Source organism: Camelina sativa, chromosome 1, assembly GCF_030686135.1.
Source record: "Camelina sativa cultivar CO46 ecotype springtype chromosome 1, ASM3068613v1".
Taxonomy (NCBI): Eukaryota; Viridiplantae; Streptophyta; class Magnoliopsida; order Brassicales; family Brassicaceae; genus Camelina; species Camelina sativa.
The window spans coordinates 14,129,499-14,146,212 of NC_141880.1; the positions used below are offsets into that span (position 1 = coordinate 14,129,499).

General features: G+C 35.6%; 5 protein-coding genes across 6 annotated transcripts; 2 read left to right on the top strand and 3 right to left on the bottom strand.

The window, feature by feature from the left end:
- The first annotated feature begins 660 nt into the window (after positions 1–660).
- On the top strand, positions 661–1,032 carry LOC147949911 (uncharacterized). The gene has a single exon (XM_087511329.1). It carries the CDS (start codon positions 661–663, stop codon positions 1,030–1,032), a length of 372 nt encoding a protein of 123 aa, XP_087367455.1.
- A 3,162-nt stretch (positions 1,033–4,194) lies between these two features.
- On the top strand, positions 4,195–8,497 carry LOC147949912 (uncharacterized). Its single transcript, XM_087511331.1, has 4 exons — positions 4,195–4,461; positions 4,572–4,765; positions 6,781–7,241; positions 7,704–8,497. Exons 1-4 carry the CDS (start codon positions 4,195–4,197, stop codon positions 8,495–8,497), a joined length of 1,716 nt encoding a protein of 571 aa, XP_087367457.1.
- Positions 8,498–8,795: 298 nt separating this feature from the next.
- LOC104791474 (uncharacterized) lies at positions 8,796–9,845 on the bottom strand. The gene has a single exon (XM_010517378.3). The coding sequence runs from the start codon at positions 9,655–9,657 to the stop codon at positions 8,866–8,868; it is 792 nt and encodes a 263-aa protein (XP_010515680.1). The 5' UTR covers positions 9,658–9,845; the 3' UTR covers positions 8,796–8,865.
- Positions 9,846–11,266: 1,421 nt separating this feature from the next.
- Positions 11,267–12,770, bottom strand: LOC104791482 (NAC domain-containing protein 6). The gene is made up of 3 exons (XM_010517391.3): positions 12,332–12,770; positions 11,977–12,248; positions 11,267–11,887 (listed from the first exon to the last, which is right to left on the bottom strand). The coding sequence occupies exons 1-3, from the start codon at positions 12,486–12,488 to the stop codon at positions 11,471–11,473; spliced, it is 846 nt and encodes a 281-aa protein (XP_010515693.1). The 5' UTR covers positions 12,489–12,770; the 3' UTR covers positions 11,267–11,470.
- A 1,862-nt stretch (positions 12,771–14,632) lies between these two features.
- LOC104791490 (pentatricopeptide repeat-containing protein At2g17033-like) lies at positions 14,633–16,709 on the bottom strand. 2 transcript variants are annotated; one of them, XM_010517402.3, is made up of 2 exons: positions 16,462–16,709; positions 14,633–16,199 (listed from the first exon to the last, which is right to left on the bottom strand). In XM_010517402.3, the coding sequence occupies exons 1-2, from the start codon at positions 16,490–16,492 to the stop codon at positions 14,737–14,739; spliced, it is 1,494 nt and encodes a 497-aa protein (XP_010515704.2). In that variant the 5' UTR covers positions 16,493–16,709; the 3' UTR covers positions 14,633–14,736. The 2 variants fall into 2 exon arrangements, with proteins under 2 accessions (XP_010515704.2, XP_019083806.2); XM_019228261.2 differs by having other exon boundaries at positions 16,296–16,556.
- Positions 16,710–16,714: the final 5 nt, after the last annotated feature.

The window sequence follows — 16,714 nt, forward strand, 5'->3', positions numbered from 1 at the left end:
CCAAACCAACAACCAACCACAAAGACACAAGAATACAACACAAACAAAAACAAAACAAGCAAAACAAAGGATTCTCAGGCTTAGATCAGCCATGGTCATGCACTCACCTCTTTGCAGGAAGATTCTAACCAACAGCAACAAATCCAACCCTCCTAGCAAGCTTCTAACATCCTCCTCGCCTCAGATCTCCCAAGAACAGCCAAGGATCTCACAAATCTCTCTCAAAAACGTTTTCTCCTTCTTCTCTCTGTTTTTCGGTCAAAAACGGCTAAAAGGACAAAATAAGTCGAGTTCCCCTTTAAAACTCGAGTTTAGGGTTTCCCCTAAACCAACCACGCAAAACCGGACGATTAAAATCGAACCGATCAAACCGTCTGCAAACAGTGTCGACCGACCTCTCTCTTTTGTTCATTCCGCTTTCATTCCACTTTTTAAACCTCTTAAACCTTCCGATCTTTTGATCTTTGACACGGTTATAGATCCATATAGTCAATCTTCAAGCTTTTTCAACCTCTTAACCAGTCAACAACCTAATCAGTATGAGAGTTATCCTACTAGTATGGGGCTTGGATCATCAGAAGTACCTTTCTTTAGTACCCAAGCTACTGATGTTCCAACCCTATATGAAGACAAACCTAAGGAGCGTTTTAGCAGAAGGAAATGGTCTGCCAAAGAAGAAGAAAGTGCAACGATGGTTCTGCAATCTCCAAAGGGAAAAGTCATGTAGAGGAAGATTCAGTAACTCCTCGTCCTCCTGGTGTTAAGGCTGCAAAGGCAAAAGGGAAAAAACACAACAACAATACAAGCCCAGTCGATGAAGGAAAAGCTTTTTTGGAGTTTCAAATGATGGAGGTCATGAGGTTGTATGAGATGAAGGAAAGGGATTTTGCTTCGAGGGAGAAGGCTTTTGCTTTGCAAGAGAAGCAAAGTAAGCATTGTATGCTTGACAATCTACTTGCAAAAACAGAGCCTCTTAGTGAAACAGAAAAGGCTTTAAAGGACAAGTTGATTAATGACATGTTGTCACACTAATAAGTTTGAGGGTTTTTGTAAGCTTTGAGGTTAATGTAATCGGTTTAATGTATGTTGTTTCTTACCAGTTTTTGTTTAATGTAATCGGTTTAATTTTCTATGTTTGCTTCAGTTTCAGTTTCTTGAATGAATGTTGTTGTTTGATATTGTGTTTAGTTCTTCTTTGATTTTGAGTTTGAGTAGTTCTTCTTTAGTTTGATTTATTGATTGATTTGTGTTTCAATTTGTGGCTTTGTATGAGATTTTGTGGACAAGAAGGAGACAAATATACCATGAGCTTTAGCGGACAAGAAGGAAACAAAGATACAATGGCAAAGGGCTCTCTTTAGCATTTGGTTCAGACTCTTTTTTCTACCAAAAATCCCAATTCTTCTTGCTTAAAGTGCAAGTTTTTTTTTCTTCCTTTTTGTAAAGCAAGTTTTTAAAAATTCAAATTAAGAATTTTGAATTAAAAACTTTACCATTGGAGGTATATTTTCTTGTAGTATCTTAACAAAGTTGTTAGCTTTGAATTTGTATTTTTCCTAATTGAATTAATGCTAACATATTTGCTTACATATTTGCTTACATATTTGCTTACATATTTGCTTAATTATATAATTAAAGGCAATAATGGACGCACCCAAGATCTGCCAGGAGCAAATATAAACCAGTAAGGAGAGTCTGAGAGGTTATTTTTTCTGTTCATATATTATTTTTTATTTGAAGACCTCATCTAAAATTGTGCCATAGAGATAGTCTAAAAGAGACAAAACAACACAAGTTTTAAGGCACTGAAGATGTCAACATTAAAGTCTTAACCTTTAAATGATATTGAAGGCTATCAACATTAAAGTCTTAACCTCCAAATGATACTGAAGATGATACATATATTTTAGACTTCGCCAAATCTTTAAAAAAAAATTATTCAAATGTTATAAAAAGTATGAATATTGCTTATATATTATACATTTACATAAAATTACTCATATATTTAGTGTATGGATATAAATACAATTAATATCATAGATTAATTTTTCAATTTTAATTTCAAAAATATTTAAAAAATAAATATCAGCAAACTAAAATACATATCATTCTCCATATTCCATATCATTATTGACAGTTTTTTCTAAACATCGGCAATTATCTATATAAAAAAAGATGAAAACTGAATAGTTCTCTCTCTCTCGTTTTTGTTTTCGTCTTCGAGTATGTTTCGAATCTTTATTTTTGAGTATTCCGGCTAATTGAGGGTTTTTGTTGATTGTTTACAGCTAATTGTTGCCGTTGTTAACTTACATATGGTGGCTGATTTCTTAGGTCTGATTTATTGTATGCTTTATCGCTGATTTTTATTACTTGACGTCTGAGTTATAATACTTACGGAAAACCAAAAGGTCTCATATATTCATATGATAGCTGAGTTATAATGTTTGGTGGCTGAATTATAACAAGAAATAAATTGAAAGTAAACGGCTGATTTATATTACTTCACGGCTGAGTTATAATACTTAAGAGAAAATAAAAGGTTTCATAGATTCATATGACGGCTGAGTTATAATGTTTCATGACTAACTTATAACAAGAAATAAACTGAAAGTACATGGATGAATTTTATTACTTGGTGGCTGAGTTATAATACTCAAGGGAAAAAACGAAAGGTCCCGTAAATTCATATGACGACTAAGTTATAATGTTTGGTGGCTGACTTATAACAAGAAATAAACAGAAAGTAAACGACTAATTTATATTACTTCATAACTGAGTTAGAATACTTAAGAGAAAATGAAAGGTTACGTAGAATTATATAACGACTGAATTATTATATTTTGTGGCTGACTTACATAAATATTATGCAGAAATAAATGTTTGTTTCCATTGTTGTAAAACATATATGGTTCACCATTTAGGTTTTAAGTGTAAATTTTCAAGGGTCAATAGATGTTTGATGTATATGCATTTGTCCTACATGTTAAAAAGGAGCGTTTGTTTGAATCCGCCATTTCCTTGTGGTTTTATGAATTTGCTAAGTGATGGAGAAAGATGATTTTGTCCTCTTATAGGTATATATTTTACCTCTTTTATGTCTTTTCTTTTACAAATTTGTTTTTGACCAATAATATATTATTTTAAAAGTATAATAGTTCATCAAAATATCAGTTACAAGATGTGCTTTCATGTTCTTATATATATGTATATGTTTTCTTATAAATATTGCTTTTTTCTTCATTTCCATCACATGCAAAAATTAAGCAAAACAGACTTCAAAATAGACTTCAGGTTAGGCGTATCCACTCAACTGCTTGAGTTAATTCTGTTTCCTTTTTTTCATTTTAATTTTTTTTTGTAAATCCACAAACAAGTAAAATACAATTTTGCGCAGGATATCACTGCAACTAGTAGAAAACTAACATCCATTGTGAAGAATTAAAAGTCAAATATAAATTTTTAAAATAACTAACAAAAACAAAAATTGACTAGCTATGAAATTATGTATATTTCTTAGCACAAAATAAAATATGAGACGGGAAAGGCTGAAGTTTGAAAGATGATCATTATTTCGGGTAAAAAAAATAAATCGTCATTATTTATGGTTGGAAAATGATAAAACGGAAAATCCAAAATGAGTTGACTCAATAGCCCAAATATTTTCATTACATTTATTTTGGAAAAAGAGAGAGAGTAGAAATATAAGTAATTATTTAGTGCTATCACCCTTTTTTTTAAAAAAAATCAACATTTATGTGTTTTCCCATACATAATTATTTAGTGCTATCACCAAAAATCAACATTTTCTATGTGTCTTCCCATATATCACACCGTTGCTAACTGTATGATCAAATATAGAAAACCCAAGACCAATTCAAAATTAAAATTCAGACAAGATCCTTATTCATCGATAATGACACGTGAATGCACACGGAGACGTTCATCCTAAATTTCTTGTTGTACCATTAATATTGTTTCCCACTATATATATCTATATATAATCTACTGTAAAAAAATGTGTGTTTTTAAAGAAAACAGCATATTTTATTGAATCATTTCAATTTTTCTTCACCCTACAAAGCATAAATAGAGTTAGTATGGTAGAGTACGTGTGACAATTTCAAATTATAATGAAACACTAGATATGGTCGAGCACTCCAAAGTGGATACTAGTCCGATGGTCACAGGGGAATGCGTGATTTTCAAGCTGTTGTCAATCACTGCTCTCTCTCGGATATGGCACTTCACGGTCCTCTTTATACCTGGTGCAATAAGAGGGAGAACGATCTTATACTTAAAAAGCTTGATCGAGTGTTGCAGAACGATGCTTGGGAGCGTTCTTACTCGCAGTCGTACAGTGTGTTCACCGAAGGTGGTTGTTCTGACCATTTGTGTTGTCGTATCGAGATTCAAGGAGAGGGTACTCCTACTATGGCACCTCGTCGCCCTTTTAAGTTTGTAAATCTCTTAACAGACATGGAGGACTTTAAACCGCTGGTGGAGCGTATTGGCAGGATACAAAACCTCTGTTCTTATCTACATCCTCTCTGTTTCGTTTCTCCAAAAAGCTTACAGGTCTAAAACCAGCTCTGCGGTCGTTGGCGAAGAGACGTTTAGGGAATCTTGTGCGCAAAACGGCGGAGGCTTATCAAGTATTATGCCAAAAACAGCAAGCCAATTTGACTCACCCGTCTCCACAGTTGATGGAGGAGGAGAACACAACTTTTAAACGCTGGGAGTTTTTGGCTAGTCTTGAGGAGAAGTATATGAAGTAGAAATCAAAGCTTCATTGGTTGCAGGTGGGGATATAAACAATAAAACGTTTCACCGTGTGGCAAAAAGCTCGGGAAGCAGTAAATAGTATAAAGAAAATTCAATGTCTAGATGGTCGTGTTGTTAAAGATGGCGATAGTATTAAACAAGAGGCAGATTGGCACTTCAGGGATTTCTTGTAGGCGGTTCCCGCAAATTTTGAGGGAGTCACGGTGGAGACGCTTGAGCAGTTGTTACCATTCCGTTGTACTCCTATTGATCAGACACTCCTCACCCGTGTGGTCTCTGGTGATGAAATTAAGCATGCCCTTTTTTCCATGCCGATTGATAAAGATGGTTTCACTACATAATTTTGTAAAGCTACTTGGGACATTTTGGGGCAAGAGTTTGTGCTATCTGTTCAATCGTTTTTTGCTAAGGGCTTCTTACCTAAAGGGGTAAATGCTACTGATATATCATGGTTTTTGTGGTTTTTAATCATGATATAAGGAGTCTTTTAGAGTCTTTTGATTTGTTTTCTAGTATGTTTTAGAGTCTTTACAGGTTTTCTAGGACTTTGGCACGAATCGAGCAAAAATGGAGCAATTTGGATAGTTTTGGAGCATTTAACGGGAGGAAATCAATTTGAAGTCTGATCATACGAGAAGCATCGACCGACACCAGATGAGTATCGGTCGACACTAGTGCAATCCGACTCAAAACTTCAAAATTGGAAGTTTTACAAAGTTGCCCAAAGTTTTCCATATCTGCAACACAAGTCTCAGACGTGTTTTAGGACATATATATATTGTTTTTGGGTTTTAGAAACCCTTAATCTTTATTTTTCTCTGCAACGTTTGAGAGAGAAAACCCTGAGAGATTTTTAGAGAGTTTTTGGAAAGAAGAATCAAGACTCCTTCAGAGAAGATTCAGAACTCCTTTTCTTCTTCTTTAATCTCTTAATGTTATCTATTTTATTCATGATTTGTGTTCTTACAATTATGTCTGAGTAGATCTGTTTGTTAGGTTTAGGGTTTCTCATTAGGGATTTCATGGATTATTAGATTGATTAATTGTTTGGATTCTTTATATTTCTTGTTCTTCACCATAGGTTGTTCTTAATGCTAGATCTTTGATTAGTCATCTGGATTTAGATCTTAGGATTATTGATTGATATGAGAATATAATTGATTTTCCTGAGAAAAATCTTTAGTGAGCAAAATTACTTTTTGCAAAGAGATTTGAATTAGTGATTTTGTGAACTTATCTAAACTTGATTTTATTGCTGGTTTTTAACTTGAATTTTGCAAAGAGATTTGGATTTTCAGGTTTTAAAACTTAGATAATATTTGAAGTGAGAACTGAATTATTTTACAAAACTGTTTAGAGTTCAAGAACAATGCTTAATTTTTGAATCCTGCTTGCTTAATTAATTGATCTGATTTTCCATGATTTCCTTTAGAATTTCCCTAGGCCTACCGTTTAATCATTCTGAATTTTACAACTCTTTTATTTTCTGTTTTATTTTGCAATTTAATTACAATATTTCTGTTTAGCATAATTAAAAGATTATTAAATCTATAGTCTATGTGGATTTGATCCCTACATACTACACTGATCTCTTAATTTGAGAGAGTAGCTCTAAGGTAAATTTGAGCACATCAGCTACAATACTTGCACTTATTCCTAAGACGACGTGAAAATTATTGCCAATCGTCTTAAGAGGTTACTACCAAAGTTTGTTTCTAGTAACCATTCTGCTTTTGTTCAAGACCGTCTTTTGATAGAGAATGTCTTACTTGACACTGAATTGGTTAAATATTATCATAAGTCGTCTCTCTCTGGCCGTTGTGCCATTAAGATAGACATCTCAAAGGCATTTGACTCAGTTCAATGGTCCTTCCTGTCCAATATTTTTACGGCTCTGCATTTCCCGCCAATGTTTATTCACTGGATTATGTTGTGTGTGTCTACAGCATCATTCTATGTTCAGGTTAACGGTGAACTTGTGGGGTTTTTTTGCAGTTCGCATGGTCTGCGTCAAGGGTGTGTGTTATCGCCGTATTTATTCGTTATGTGTATTGATGTGCTCTCCAAGATGTTAGATAGGGCAGCGGGCGAGCGTTTATTTGGTTACCACCCGCGGTGTCAGAATTTGGGCCTCACTCATTTAAGTTTTGCGGATGATCTCATGGTTATGTCTGATGGTAAGTTGCGATCTATTGAGGGAATCTTGGCGGTGTTTGATCAGTTTGCCAAAATGTCCGGACTCATGATTTGTTTAGCGAAATCGACCATTTACATGGCTGGCGATGCCTCTAATCCACCTGATATGCAGCTTCCCTTCACGGTTGGTTGCTTACCGGTTCGTTACCTTGGTCTTCCTCTTGTCACCAAGAGACTCACTGTAGCGGATTGTTCACCTCTTCTAGAGCAGATTCGCAAACGTATTGGTTCCTGGACTGCTCGCTATTTGTCTTACGCTGGTCGGTTCAATTTGATATCCTCTGTTTTGTGGAGTGTCTGTAGTTTTTGGATGGGTGCTTATTGTTTACCCTGTGCGTGCATTTCTGAGTTTGATTCGTTATGCTCAGCTTTTCTTTGGTCCGGAACAGAGATGAGTACTAAAATGGCTAAGGTGTCCTGGGAGGTTGTTTGTAAACCTAAGGCTGAAGGGGGTCTCGGTTTATGATCTTTGAGAGAAGCAAATTTGGTGAGTTGTTTACGGTTGATCTGGCTGTTCGTGTCCCATGGTAACTCTTTGTGGGTGGAATGGTCTTCAACTAATCTCCTACTACAAGCTTCTTTCTCGTCAGTTAATAGTTCAACCAGTTTGGGCTCCTGGATGTGGAAAAAACTTCTACAATATCGGGACCTTGCAAAAACGTTTTGTAAAGTGGAGGTTGGGAATGGAGAATGTACTTCTTTTTGGTTTGATAAATGGTCAGATTTGGGTCCTTTCATTGATATTGTGGGTGACAGAGGGGTTATCGATTTGGGGATCAGTTGCCACAGTTCACTTTTGGAAGCTTGGACTAATCGTAGGCGACGACGGCATCGATCAGAACAAATAACCGTGTTGGAGAACGCTCTGCATTCTCAATGGCAGCGACGTCAGCAGAAACCCGATCAACTATTGTGGCGAGGAAATAATGATGTTTTTAAGCACAAGTTCTCAACTTGGGACACTTGGAACCATGTACGAACAACCTCTGCCACGGTCTCATGGCATCGTGGTGTTTGGTTTAGTCATGCTACTCCAAAGTTTTCTTTCTATGCTTGGTTGGCAGTTCAGGATCGCCTTTCAACGGGTATGCGTATGGTGGCTTGGAACGGGTGGCTTGCGGGTACTTGTATTTTATGCCATTCTGCTATGGAAACAAGAGATCACCTATTCTTTTGCTGCTCTTTCGTTTTGGAAGTGTGGTCAGCACTTTCCAAAGGTCTTCTAGGTGCACGTTATACAACGGAATGGTCAACATTTCTTGACCTCATTTCAAACTCTCAGCCCCACAGGGTCGATGGGTTTCTCATTAGGTATGTCTTCCAAGCAGTTGTCTATGCGGTTTGGTGTGAGCGTAATGGGCGTCGCCACAGCGAAGTTTCACACAATGTAGCCTGTCTTATTGACTGGATAGAGCGACAAGTTCGTGATCAACTACTTGCCATTGGTCTCTTAGGTGATAAGCGGTATGATGAAGCATTCCAAAAGTGGTTACACTCCCGACTAATTGTAATCTAATATTTTTAATTTTGTTATGCAACTAGATCCTAGCTTTCTATAAATTGTTGCACCAGTTATAACAACGTTTTATTTTTTTTATGAATATAATTTAACATTCTATTTTAAAAAAACAATTTCAAATTAGGTGGATATGAATCTATTACCGTAAATTTGTTTTTTTCCATGGATTTTAAAATGTTTAACGAAGAACTATATATATATATATATATATATTGAGAATTTTCTGCTTTCTTGTTTCTAGGATTAACTTGTTCTTTGATGATTAAAGATTCACAGATAAGAGAAATAAGATCGATGCTTAAAATTGAGACTTGAATATATTCATATTTAGATATAGTTCCTTTTTGTACAAAATTTTGCAGGCGTTAGTGGCCTAAGATGTTAAGTATTGAGACTCTGTATTTGATCAAAGACTTAGAGAGAGACTCAAGGCCATCTTCAAGATCTTGAATGCATGACTCTAGTATCTGAACATCTTCCATCTTCGAAGTCTTTTCAGATTGGAATTCGGAGTCCACCCTTGTGAATTCATTTTCTAGTGCTTCACATGTAACATTCTTCTTGTTCATTAGCTTTGAGACGACTGACCATTTACTACAAGTCTTTAATCCAGACATGTAGCTAAGGATAGAATCAAACAGAGCAGTTGTGACAGCTTCTGCTTCCACAAACACTGCCAAGGATATGTCCCTACACTTCTGGTCTTGTTTAACCTTCAAACTTCTCAGAACCTTTGGGAATGACTTCTTTAGGGATCTTCTTGAGGCTAAGTATTTCTTAACCTCTCCAGATAGATCTCCACGCTTTCTTCGAAGAATAGATTGGATCTCCATGAGGCCCTCTTTCATCTGTGACAAAGCATCCTTGGAAATGTTGCACAAATCCAAGATCCTTAGAGATCCATCAAGAAGCTGCTCGACGGCTTTCTTGTTCTTCTCTTGAGCTAGAGCATGTTGTGTGACAGGTAGACGAATAAGCTTGTCAAGAGACTCGTGAAGATCCTGAATGTTGTCAAGTTTTTGGCAGATAGAAGAGCTGGAAGATGTTGAGGCTTCTTCCGAAGATCTTAATCGGGCCAACTGCTCATCGACATGTGTAGCTTGTGGGTGAAGTCTAGAAGGGAAACTGTTAGAGCGAACGTGAAAAGAGACTGCCATTATTGTGTATATTAAGCTCTCTGTTTCTTGGTGAAAGAAAATATGTTGAGAGAGCTTAAGATGTTTGTTCTGCCTTCTCAACGCCTAATAGTTATATACACCACATGCAAGATAGGCAGAAAGAATCTCTTGGTAGTTAAAGAATATTGCAATGAGATATCTTCAAAGATGGCTTGTCTGCTATTGAAGGCAATGCCGCACTCGTGTAAATCTCATGCCTATTTTAAAGGAATTGAATAATATTTTTCTCTGTGAAGTTTCAGATTACAATGTGCCATACGTATGTCTCTCCGTGTGGTAAGCTGTTTACAGTAGCTTACACCTTACACGTTTGCTTTATGATTATATATAAAAAAGAAAGCCTATTAAGACAAATGTTATAATGGTGATTTGGATGAAGTAGCGGCAAGATCCGAATCCGTAGATCATGGCATGTTAACACTTAACAAAACCACAAAGGATTACTTAACAGTTAATTAACACGTATTTTAAGGATATATATTTTTTTTAATTCATACAACCGTGTGGAGGTTCAGAGATGCCACATGATATGTCTATGTCATAAAAGAAAATGTTCTCACTGCCAAAGATTAAAATAATTGTATCAAGTTTCTGGAAGTCTAGAAACTCTTTTGGTTCTTTGATGATCATTCTTGAAAGAAGAAATTAATCACAATCTTTTATTAAATTATTTCTATGTTCCTTCTTACAAGTATATTACTTTTATCCATAAAATATGTTGGCTTAAGGGCCTAAGATGTTAAGAACTGAGACTATATTTGATCAATGACTTTTGGAAGTAATTTAAGTCCACCTTCAAAATCAACTGTGCGTGACTTTAGGATCAGAACATCCTCCATCTTCACGGTCTTCTCGGATCGGAATTCGGAGTAATATAATTCCCTTGTCTTCACATGTAACTTTCCTCTAGTTCGTTAGCTTTAATTAATACAGCTGACAATTGACTACATTTCTTTTAACTTTCTTATCAAGTCCTGCCAAAGTAAGTTCCTTTGTAAGCCATGTATGCAGAAGTCATAACTAGGAGACTAGTCTGCAAGGTCTCTGTTCAATTGAGGCTATCTAAGACCTATGGTACTGGAAGTATACATGTGTACTTTTTTCTGGCCTAAGATCCGTCTAATATATGTAATGAATTCATAACCTCCAACAAGAGATTGCTCAGACAAATTTGGGACCGAAACTTGTACTAGATTATTTTTCTGTCCTCAAGTGGATCATATAAACAACTACACTAAGACAAAATATCTAAGCTAGTTGAGAACATTTTTCCAGCATCAGTCTCAAACCATCGAGAATCTTGAAATGAAGACAACACATAAAATTCCAAATTAAGTTTCTTATTACACCATTTGCAAAATCTAACTAGAGAGAATATCTATAGGATCAAAAACATGTATATTCATTCGAATCGGCGAAACCCATCTTTTGCTCTTTCTCCTTCACAGTTTCCTTATCTATGTGGACCGTAATACGACACCGTTTTCATGATTAACTACGTCCATTGATTCAACATATGTAATGATTTTATTTAGTAGTTTTCTTTCTTCTTGGAAACTCCATAGATATTGAAATGCATTTGATTAACTTGATTCAAAGTTTAGGGTTTTTTTTTGAATGGTGCAGTCAAAAAAAGACTATCAATAGTGTTACATGGAATTTTCTTATGTTACAAACTTACAAAAGATACAGAAAAGCTGAGTAAATAGTAGAACTATTTGCTACAAGTTCTGTTTTTGTTTTACAGAGTAACATTGAAGAATAGTTAATGTATTTATTTTCTTGACATATATTACCAATTTAATAGGTTAACTATTGGTGTAAGATTCTGTAGCCATGGACTTATACTCAGCAACTGGTCTGGTCCCCATTCTACTCCTTGTTTAGGTAATTGTAGCTCTGGTAAGCTTCCAAAAGGCAGCTTCAGTGATGAAGAAGTTTCTCTGTTCTCTGCTTCTCTTTGTTTCTCTTCGTTTTTCGCGTTTTCTTGAAGCGTTAGGATCTTGTTTGCTTCCTCCATGGCTGATTCTTGAGGAACACGGAACGAAGTCATCATCGAGTTTTCTTCTTTTCCAACGAATGAGATTGTCTCAGAAGACGAGAGAGGAGAGTTAGGACATGTTTGATTCATCTTAGCTTCCATCTCTGCTCTTTGCTCCAATACTTTCAACGAAGTAGCTTTTCTATATATCTTACACAGCACAACGTCCTGCAAACAAATTGATAACAAGATGAGCAACAAAGCTTTTTTTTTTCTTTCCTGATTTACATACTGGTTTGAAGACTTTCTTAAGTTACCTTTGGTAAGGTGCAATTATCAGGCATCCGAAACTCGTTCATGACCCAATCAGTCTTGCTTCCTCCTGGTGCTCTTCCTGTATAGAACACAAGCGTCTTTTTGAGCCCAATCACACGTTTTGGCTCAGACAGGCTTATGATTTTACGATCGGATCCAGTTGCTTTCCAATATCCTTTCTCAGTTGTCCTGCTTGGCCTCCCTCCGTTCCCATGCTTTCTTTCCCTTGGCACAAAGAAGTACCATTCTCGCTCTCCCAGGATTCTCGATAACCCTGTGATCATAATTCAGACTTTTTTAATACAAAACTAGAGACAAAAAGAGTTTTAGGGTACTGGAGAAGCCATGTACACTTACCAGGTAAGTCCCAGGGATCATGACGATAGATGTTGAGGAAACCAATGACTTCGACATTCGATCTTTTCCCGTAAACCATGTTCTTGAGGTAGAAATCAAGAAGCTCTTCCTCGGTTGGATGGAACCTAAAACCCGGGAGCTCAGTTTCTTTTCCCATATCTCTCTCACTGTCCCTAAAAAAGAACACTTGTTGTGTGAGTTTGGTTCTTTTAAAAGCTGTGTGTTGAGTGTAAAATGTTGTTGGTGGTTAAACACTTAGGTGATGCAATGAACATTTATATACAACTAGGACCCAATGTGTTATGTGAGAGATTTTCTTTGTGTGATGAGGCATCACTTTGATGGAGTAGACTAAGTCAAGAGAGGAAAAAAATAGGTGGATGAAGAATGATTTAACATATTGAATTTGGAAAAGTTTTTTTTTTCTTTTTTCTAATTTGATTATATTTTCTACCATACTTTATTTTAGAGGTTTGTGATGTTTACTTGGAAGGAGACGAAGAAGGGTCTTGATCAAAGTGGATGGAGCCCACGCGCTTTTATCTTATGAGAATTGAGAAATGGTCATATGACTCGTGAGGATTGGACCAGAGCTTTGGTTCTTCTGTTTCTTTGCACTGTTTTTTTTTTTAATCTTTATTTTATGATTAAGAATAAAAACTTTTTAAACATATATTATATTTTTATTGTGAACAAGAATAAAAACTTTTTGATCGTGGGACTTCCACCATTTTGTTTAATCTTCGGATTGACTTGGGAAGTCTCCTCCAAAGACTTGAAGACTTTTGTCTTTGTGGGACAGACATAACCTCGAAACTATTTGCTCTTTTTTTATTTTGTTTTCTTACTAGCCATAATTGATTCATTTTAAAGAAAAGTTATAAAATATTATTGAACTTTTCTTTCATAAAACTATTAGCAAAATTTCCGATAAAAATAATTAAATTTTAATCAAAACTAAGAAATAAAATAAAAAGACTGATGTGGTAATTAAATATATTGTAACAACATTATTTCTTATTTCATCAATAATGTGATTGGACAAAATTATTCAGGCTTTAAAATCATCTATAAATATCACTTTAGCTTTTCTTAATAAGAAGCCATTGATTAATCTTCTAAGCAAATTATGTGTAATTTATTTTAGGCATATTTTTTTTGATAGAATATTTTAGGCATAGTACCAATAGTTTGGTGTTTAGATATCTTGTCAACTTCTTATATGGTGTTGGAATCTTAATTAAGTCATTGAAACTACATTCTGCAATTCCATTTATATTCTAAATCATGTTTTTGAAATCCGTCTAATAATACGATGGAGAGTGCATATTATGAAGTATAAGAACAAATTTTAATTCCTTGTAACATTATGAACTGTTATAATCTTTACTTATCTTGGATCATAGTTAAGTTATAAACTCTTAACAGCATATCATCGGGCGACACCACACTTCCAATTGTATGAATGAACCTCAACTGTTATTGCATTACTTGAAGGGTACCCTCCATTATCCTCCACCCATAGAATGATTAACAACACCGTAATTCTCAACAATCAACAATTACATTATTTTTAGATTATTCTTTTGAAACTACTTACATGGTTTTCAACCATAAAAATAATCTTTAACATTTGAATAATTAATAAACTCTTTAGAATATGTTTTTTACTATTTTTTGATAGCCTATTAAACACCTGCGGCTGCATTTATAAAGACTCAACACGACTCAAACATCAATTTCATGGTAGAAATGTCAAAAATAATAATAAAAAATCTCGAATATTTCTGTTATGTCCAATAAACTTACATCAGTAGATCGTTGTAGATATCAAATTTATAAAAATTTAAATCGTTTTCCTTGTTACCAACAGACCAAACAACAGTATAGTGAGTTCGACTAGTGGGGCTTGGAAAAATAAATATATACTATATGAGTAATGACAAACAAATGAAAGTTTCTCGGAAACTGCAGGATAGCAACTTTTACTATAGAGTTTTTGTCTTCAAATGCCCAACATTATTCAATAAACAGAACATAACAAAATATCAACGAAACTTCCCAATTTAGAAGCATCTATTATTACACTTTATAAACCAAACTAGTAAAACTGTAATCAGGGTTTTTTTTTTTTTTAACCATTAAAGTGATTTGACTAATATTCAAAAGGAAATTACCAAATGCAAAATAATGTAAAAACTTTATTTCACTGGTTTTCCCATACAAAATTGTTTAACCTACTGAGTTGTTAAAACTGTTAAAACATCATATGCACTATCACATTCTTGTGCTCTTTTGCGATTCATGAATGTGGTAATTGGTATTCAATCAAGCAGAACTAACAACTTGTGAATCCTTTTTTTTTGGACAAACACAACTTGTGAATCCTATGGTTAAATTAACAGTCATAACTTCATTTTGCATAGCCATTCTTTTACAGTTTTTCCCTTGGCAATAAAACTACCAACGTTCTTCCGGTCAATTCTCATCGGACTACTAGTCCGGACCATAATTTTTTTAACCAGCGCTTTGACCGGTGACTCTCCTCTTACGTTGCTGTGCTTTCCGGACCCAGAAACAACTACAATCTCAGCAGGAACCACACAGTTCTCTTCACTAAACCTAAGTCTGATCTCATCCATCCATTGTAACATTATCAAATAAGACGCGCTCAAGTGCATACCATGTAAATCCAACTTACACTCTACCGCCGCGTTCCACTGAATTGCTTCATCTAGAACTGATGACTGAGTCAATTCGCGGACCAGAAGCGCTTCGTCCTCATTCAGAATAGTAAGCAGCTCGGAAAGAGAAACCGGACAGTTATCCAAGTCTTTCAACAGTGACATGACTGTTGGACAAGAATTCAAGACCGTGTTATACGTCCTTATTGACAAAGGAACATTACAACCCTTCAACTTCTCTAACCAAGAACCCATTTGGAGAAGAGCGTCATGAGCTCCATATGAAGAAAGAACCATATTTGAACAAACTGTGTCGATTCTGTGACCTTCTGTTTCCATTCTCTGTACTATTCTGTTCATATCATCAAACAATCCCAATCTTCCATAGCTGTATAGAACAGACTTATACTCAAACAACCCCGGCTTTATCTTATCCATTCTCATCTCCTCGATAACTCTTTCAGCATCATGAGATTGGTGCATGTTGCATAATCCAGAAACCATAGACTTGTAAGCTTGAGTTTTAACATAAACTGATGAAGATCTTTGAATGATCTCTCTCAAACGAAAGCAGGCTTCGTTGAATCCTTGTATAGACCCTTGTTTAGAATTTGATTCAACCAAATTGCATAAAAAGAGAGCAAAGTCTCGTTCACTCGACTCCAGCCTTGACACCGTAGTAGAAAGTAGTGTTTCCGATTCAACAAATCTTTCTTGTTTGTTAAGCAGAGCTACAAGGTCAGCAATGAGTTTAGGATTCCAATCAAACCAAGATGCTTCAGTGATTTCAGAATACAACTGAGGAGCAAAGAAGGAGAGATGGGGATGGGAAGTGTGATCCGAGAGGAGATGAGAGAGGACATTGAGAGCCACTGATTTAGGAGAAGCAGCTACAAACTTCTTGATGTGTCGGTTTGTCGCTGACGGGTCTCCAGCTAAAGCTGGGGATGATAGGGAGGAGAGAAACCTGTGGCCTTGCTTCATCAAAGGCACTGCTCCAGCCTTGCAAAGAACTATCATTTTCGTTCTGTAAGTCCATGACATATTGCTAAGCTCTTCTCCCGAGTAACAGATACCTTGGCTTAGCCTCTGAGGCGAAGTGAAAAGAAACTGTCTGTGATTGTAGCTTATCATCTGGTTCTGAGGTATATGTCTGGACATAAAGGTTCTGGTAACAACCACACCTGCATAGTATATAGTACTCATGAATGAGTAACCAAGAAATCAACCATATAGATGATTTGAATCAGAAACTGAGATTCAATTCCCAAATTACATACATGTAAAGCTACTATGCCCAAATTCAGTTCCAATTAGTTACAGAAACTAATGCTACAACAGAGGAACTCGTTAATACACAACTGGTAATCAGAAAAGGGAAAAACTTTCAAACCCTAGCTATGAAAATCGAAAGAATCAATGAGAGTTTACAAGAGTTGGGCTTACCACCATGTACGGTCTGGATCAAAGCCGCCATTTTTCAACTTGTAACGAGGTTGCTGCCTCTGTTTTGCCGTAAATCCTTTTCCAACATCACTCACTGTCCATACGTTTTTTTAGCGTGAACAGTGAAAATTGGTACCGGTTAATGCACATTTTATTGGTACCGGTTAATGCACATTTTATTGGTTTAGCTATGTCGTCACATCGTCATCATCCAAGTCAAGTTTTAGAATTCGGGTGTTACTGACTTTCACAT

What these genes read in the sequence shown, in the direction of transcription:
- LOC104791474 (XM_010517378.3), bottom strand. Translation starts at nt 9,657, where the DNA reads ATGGCAGTCTCTTTTCACGTTCGCTCTAACAGTTTCCCTTCTAGACTT.
- LOC104791482 (XM_010517391.3), bottom strand. Translation starts at nt 12,488, where the DNA reads ATGGGAAAAGAAACTGAGCTCCCGGGTTTTAGGTTCCATCCAACCGAG. An exon ending in TGATCCCTGGGACTTACCTG is followed by an intron (nt 12,249 to 12,331) that starts GTAAGTGTACAT and finishes TTATGATCACAG; the next exon opens with GGTTATCGAGAATCCTGGGA. An exon ending in ATAATTGCACCTTACCAAAG is followed by an intron (nt 11,888 to 11,976) that starts GTAACTTAAGAA and finishes ATTTGTTTGCAG; the next exon opens with GACGTTGTGCTGTGTAAGAT.
- LOC147949911 (XM_087511329.1), top strand. Translation starts at nt 661, where the DNA reads ATGGTCTGCCAAAGAAGAAGAAAGTGCAACGATGGTTCTGCAATCTCC.
- LOC104791490 (XM_010517402.3), bottom strand. Translation starts at nt 16,492, where the DNA reads ATGGCGGCTTTGATCCAGACCGTACATGGTG. An exon ending in GATCCAGACCGTACATGGTG is followed by an intron (nt 16,200 to 16,461) that starts GTAAGCCCAACT and finishes TATACTATGCAG; the next exon opens with GTGTGGTTGTTACCAGAACC.
- LOC147949912 (XM_087511331.1), top strand. Translation starts at nt 4,195, where the DNA reads ATGCGTGATTTTCAAGCTGTTGTCAATCACTGCTCTCTCTCGGATATG. An exon ending in CTCGTCGCCCTTTTAAGTTT is followed by an intron (nt 4,462 to 4,571) that starts GTAAATCTCTTA and finishes TTCTCCAAAAAG; the next exon opens with CTTACAGGTCTAAAACCAGC. An exon ending in TTGGCTAGTCTTGAGGAGAA is followed by an intron (nt 4,766 to 6,780) that starts GTATATGAAGTA and finishes GTTTTTTTGCAG; the next exon opens with TTCGCATGGTCTGCGTCAAG.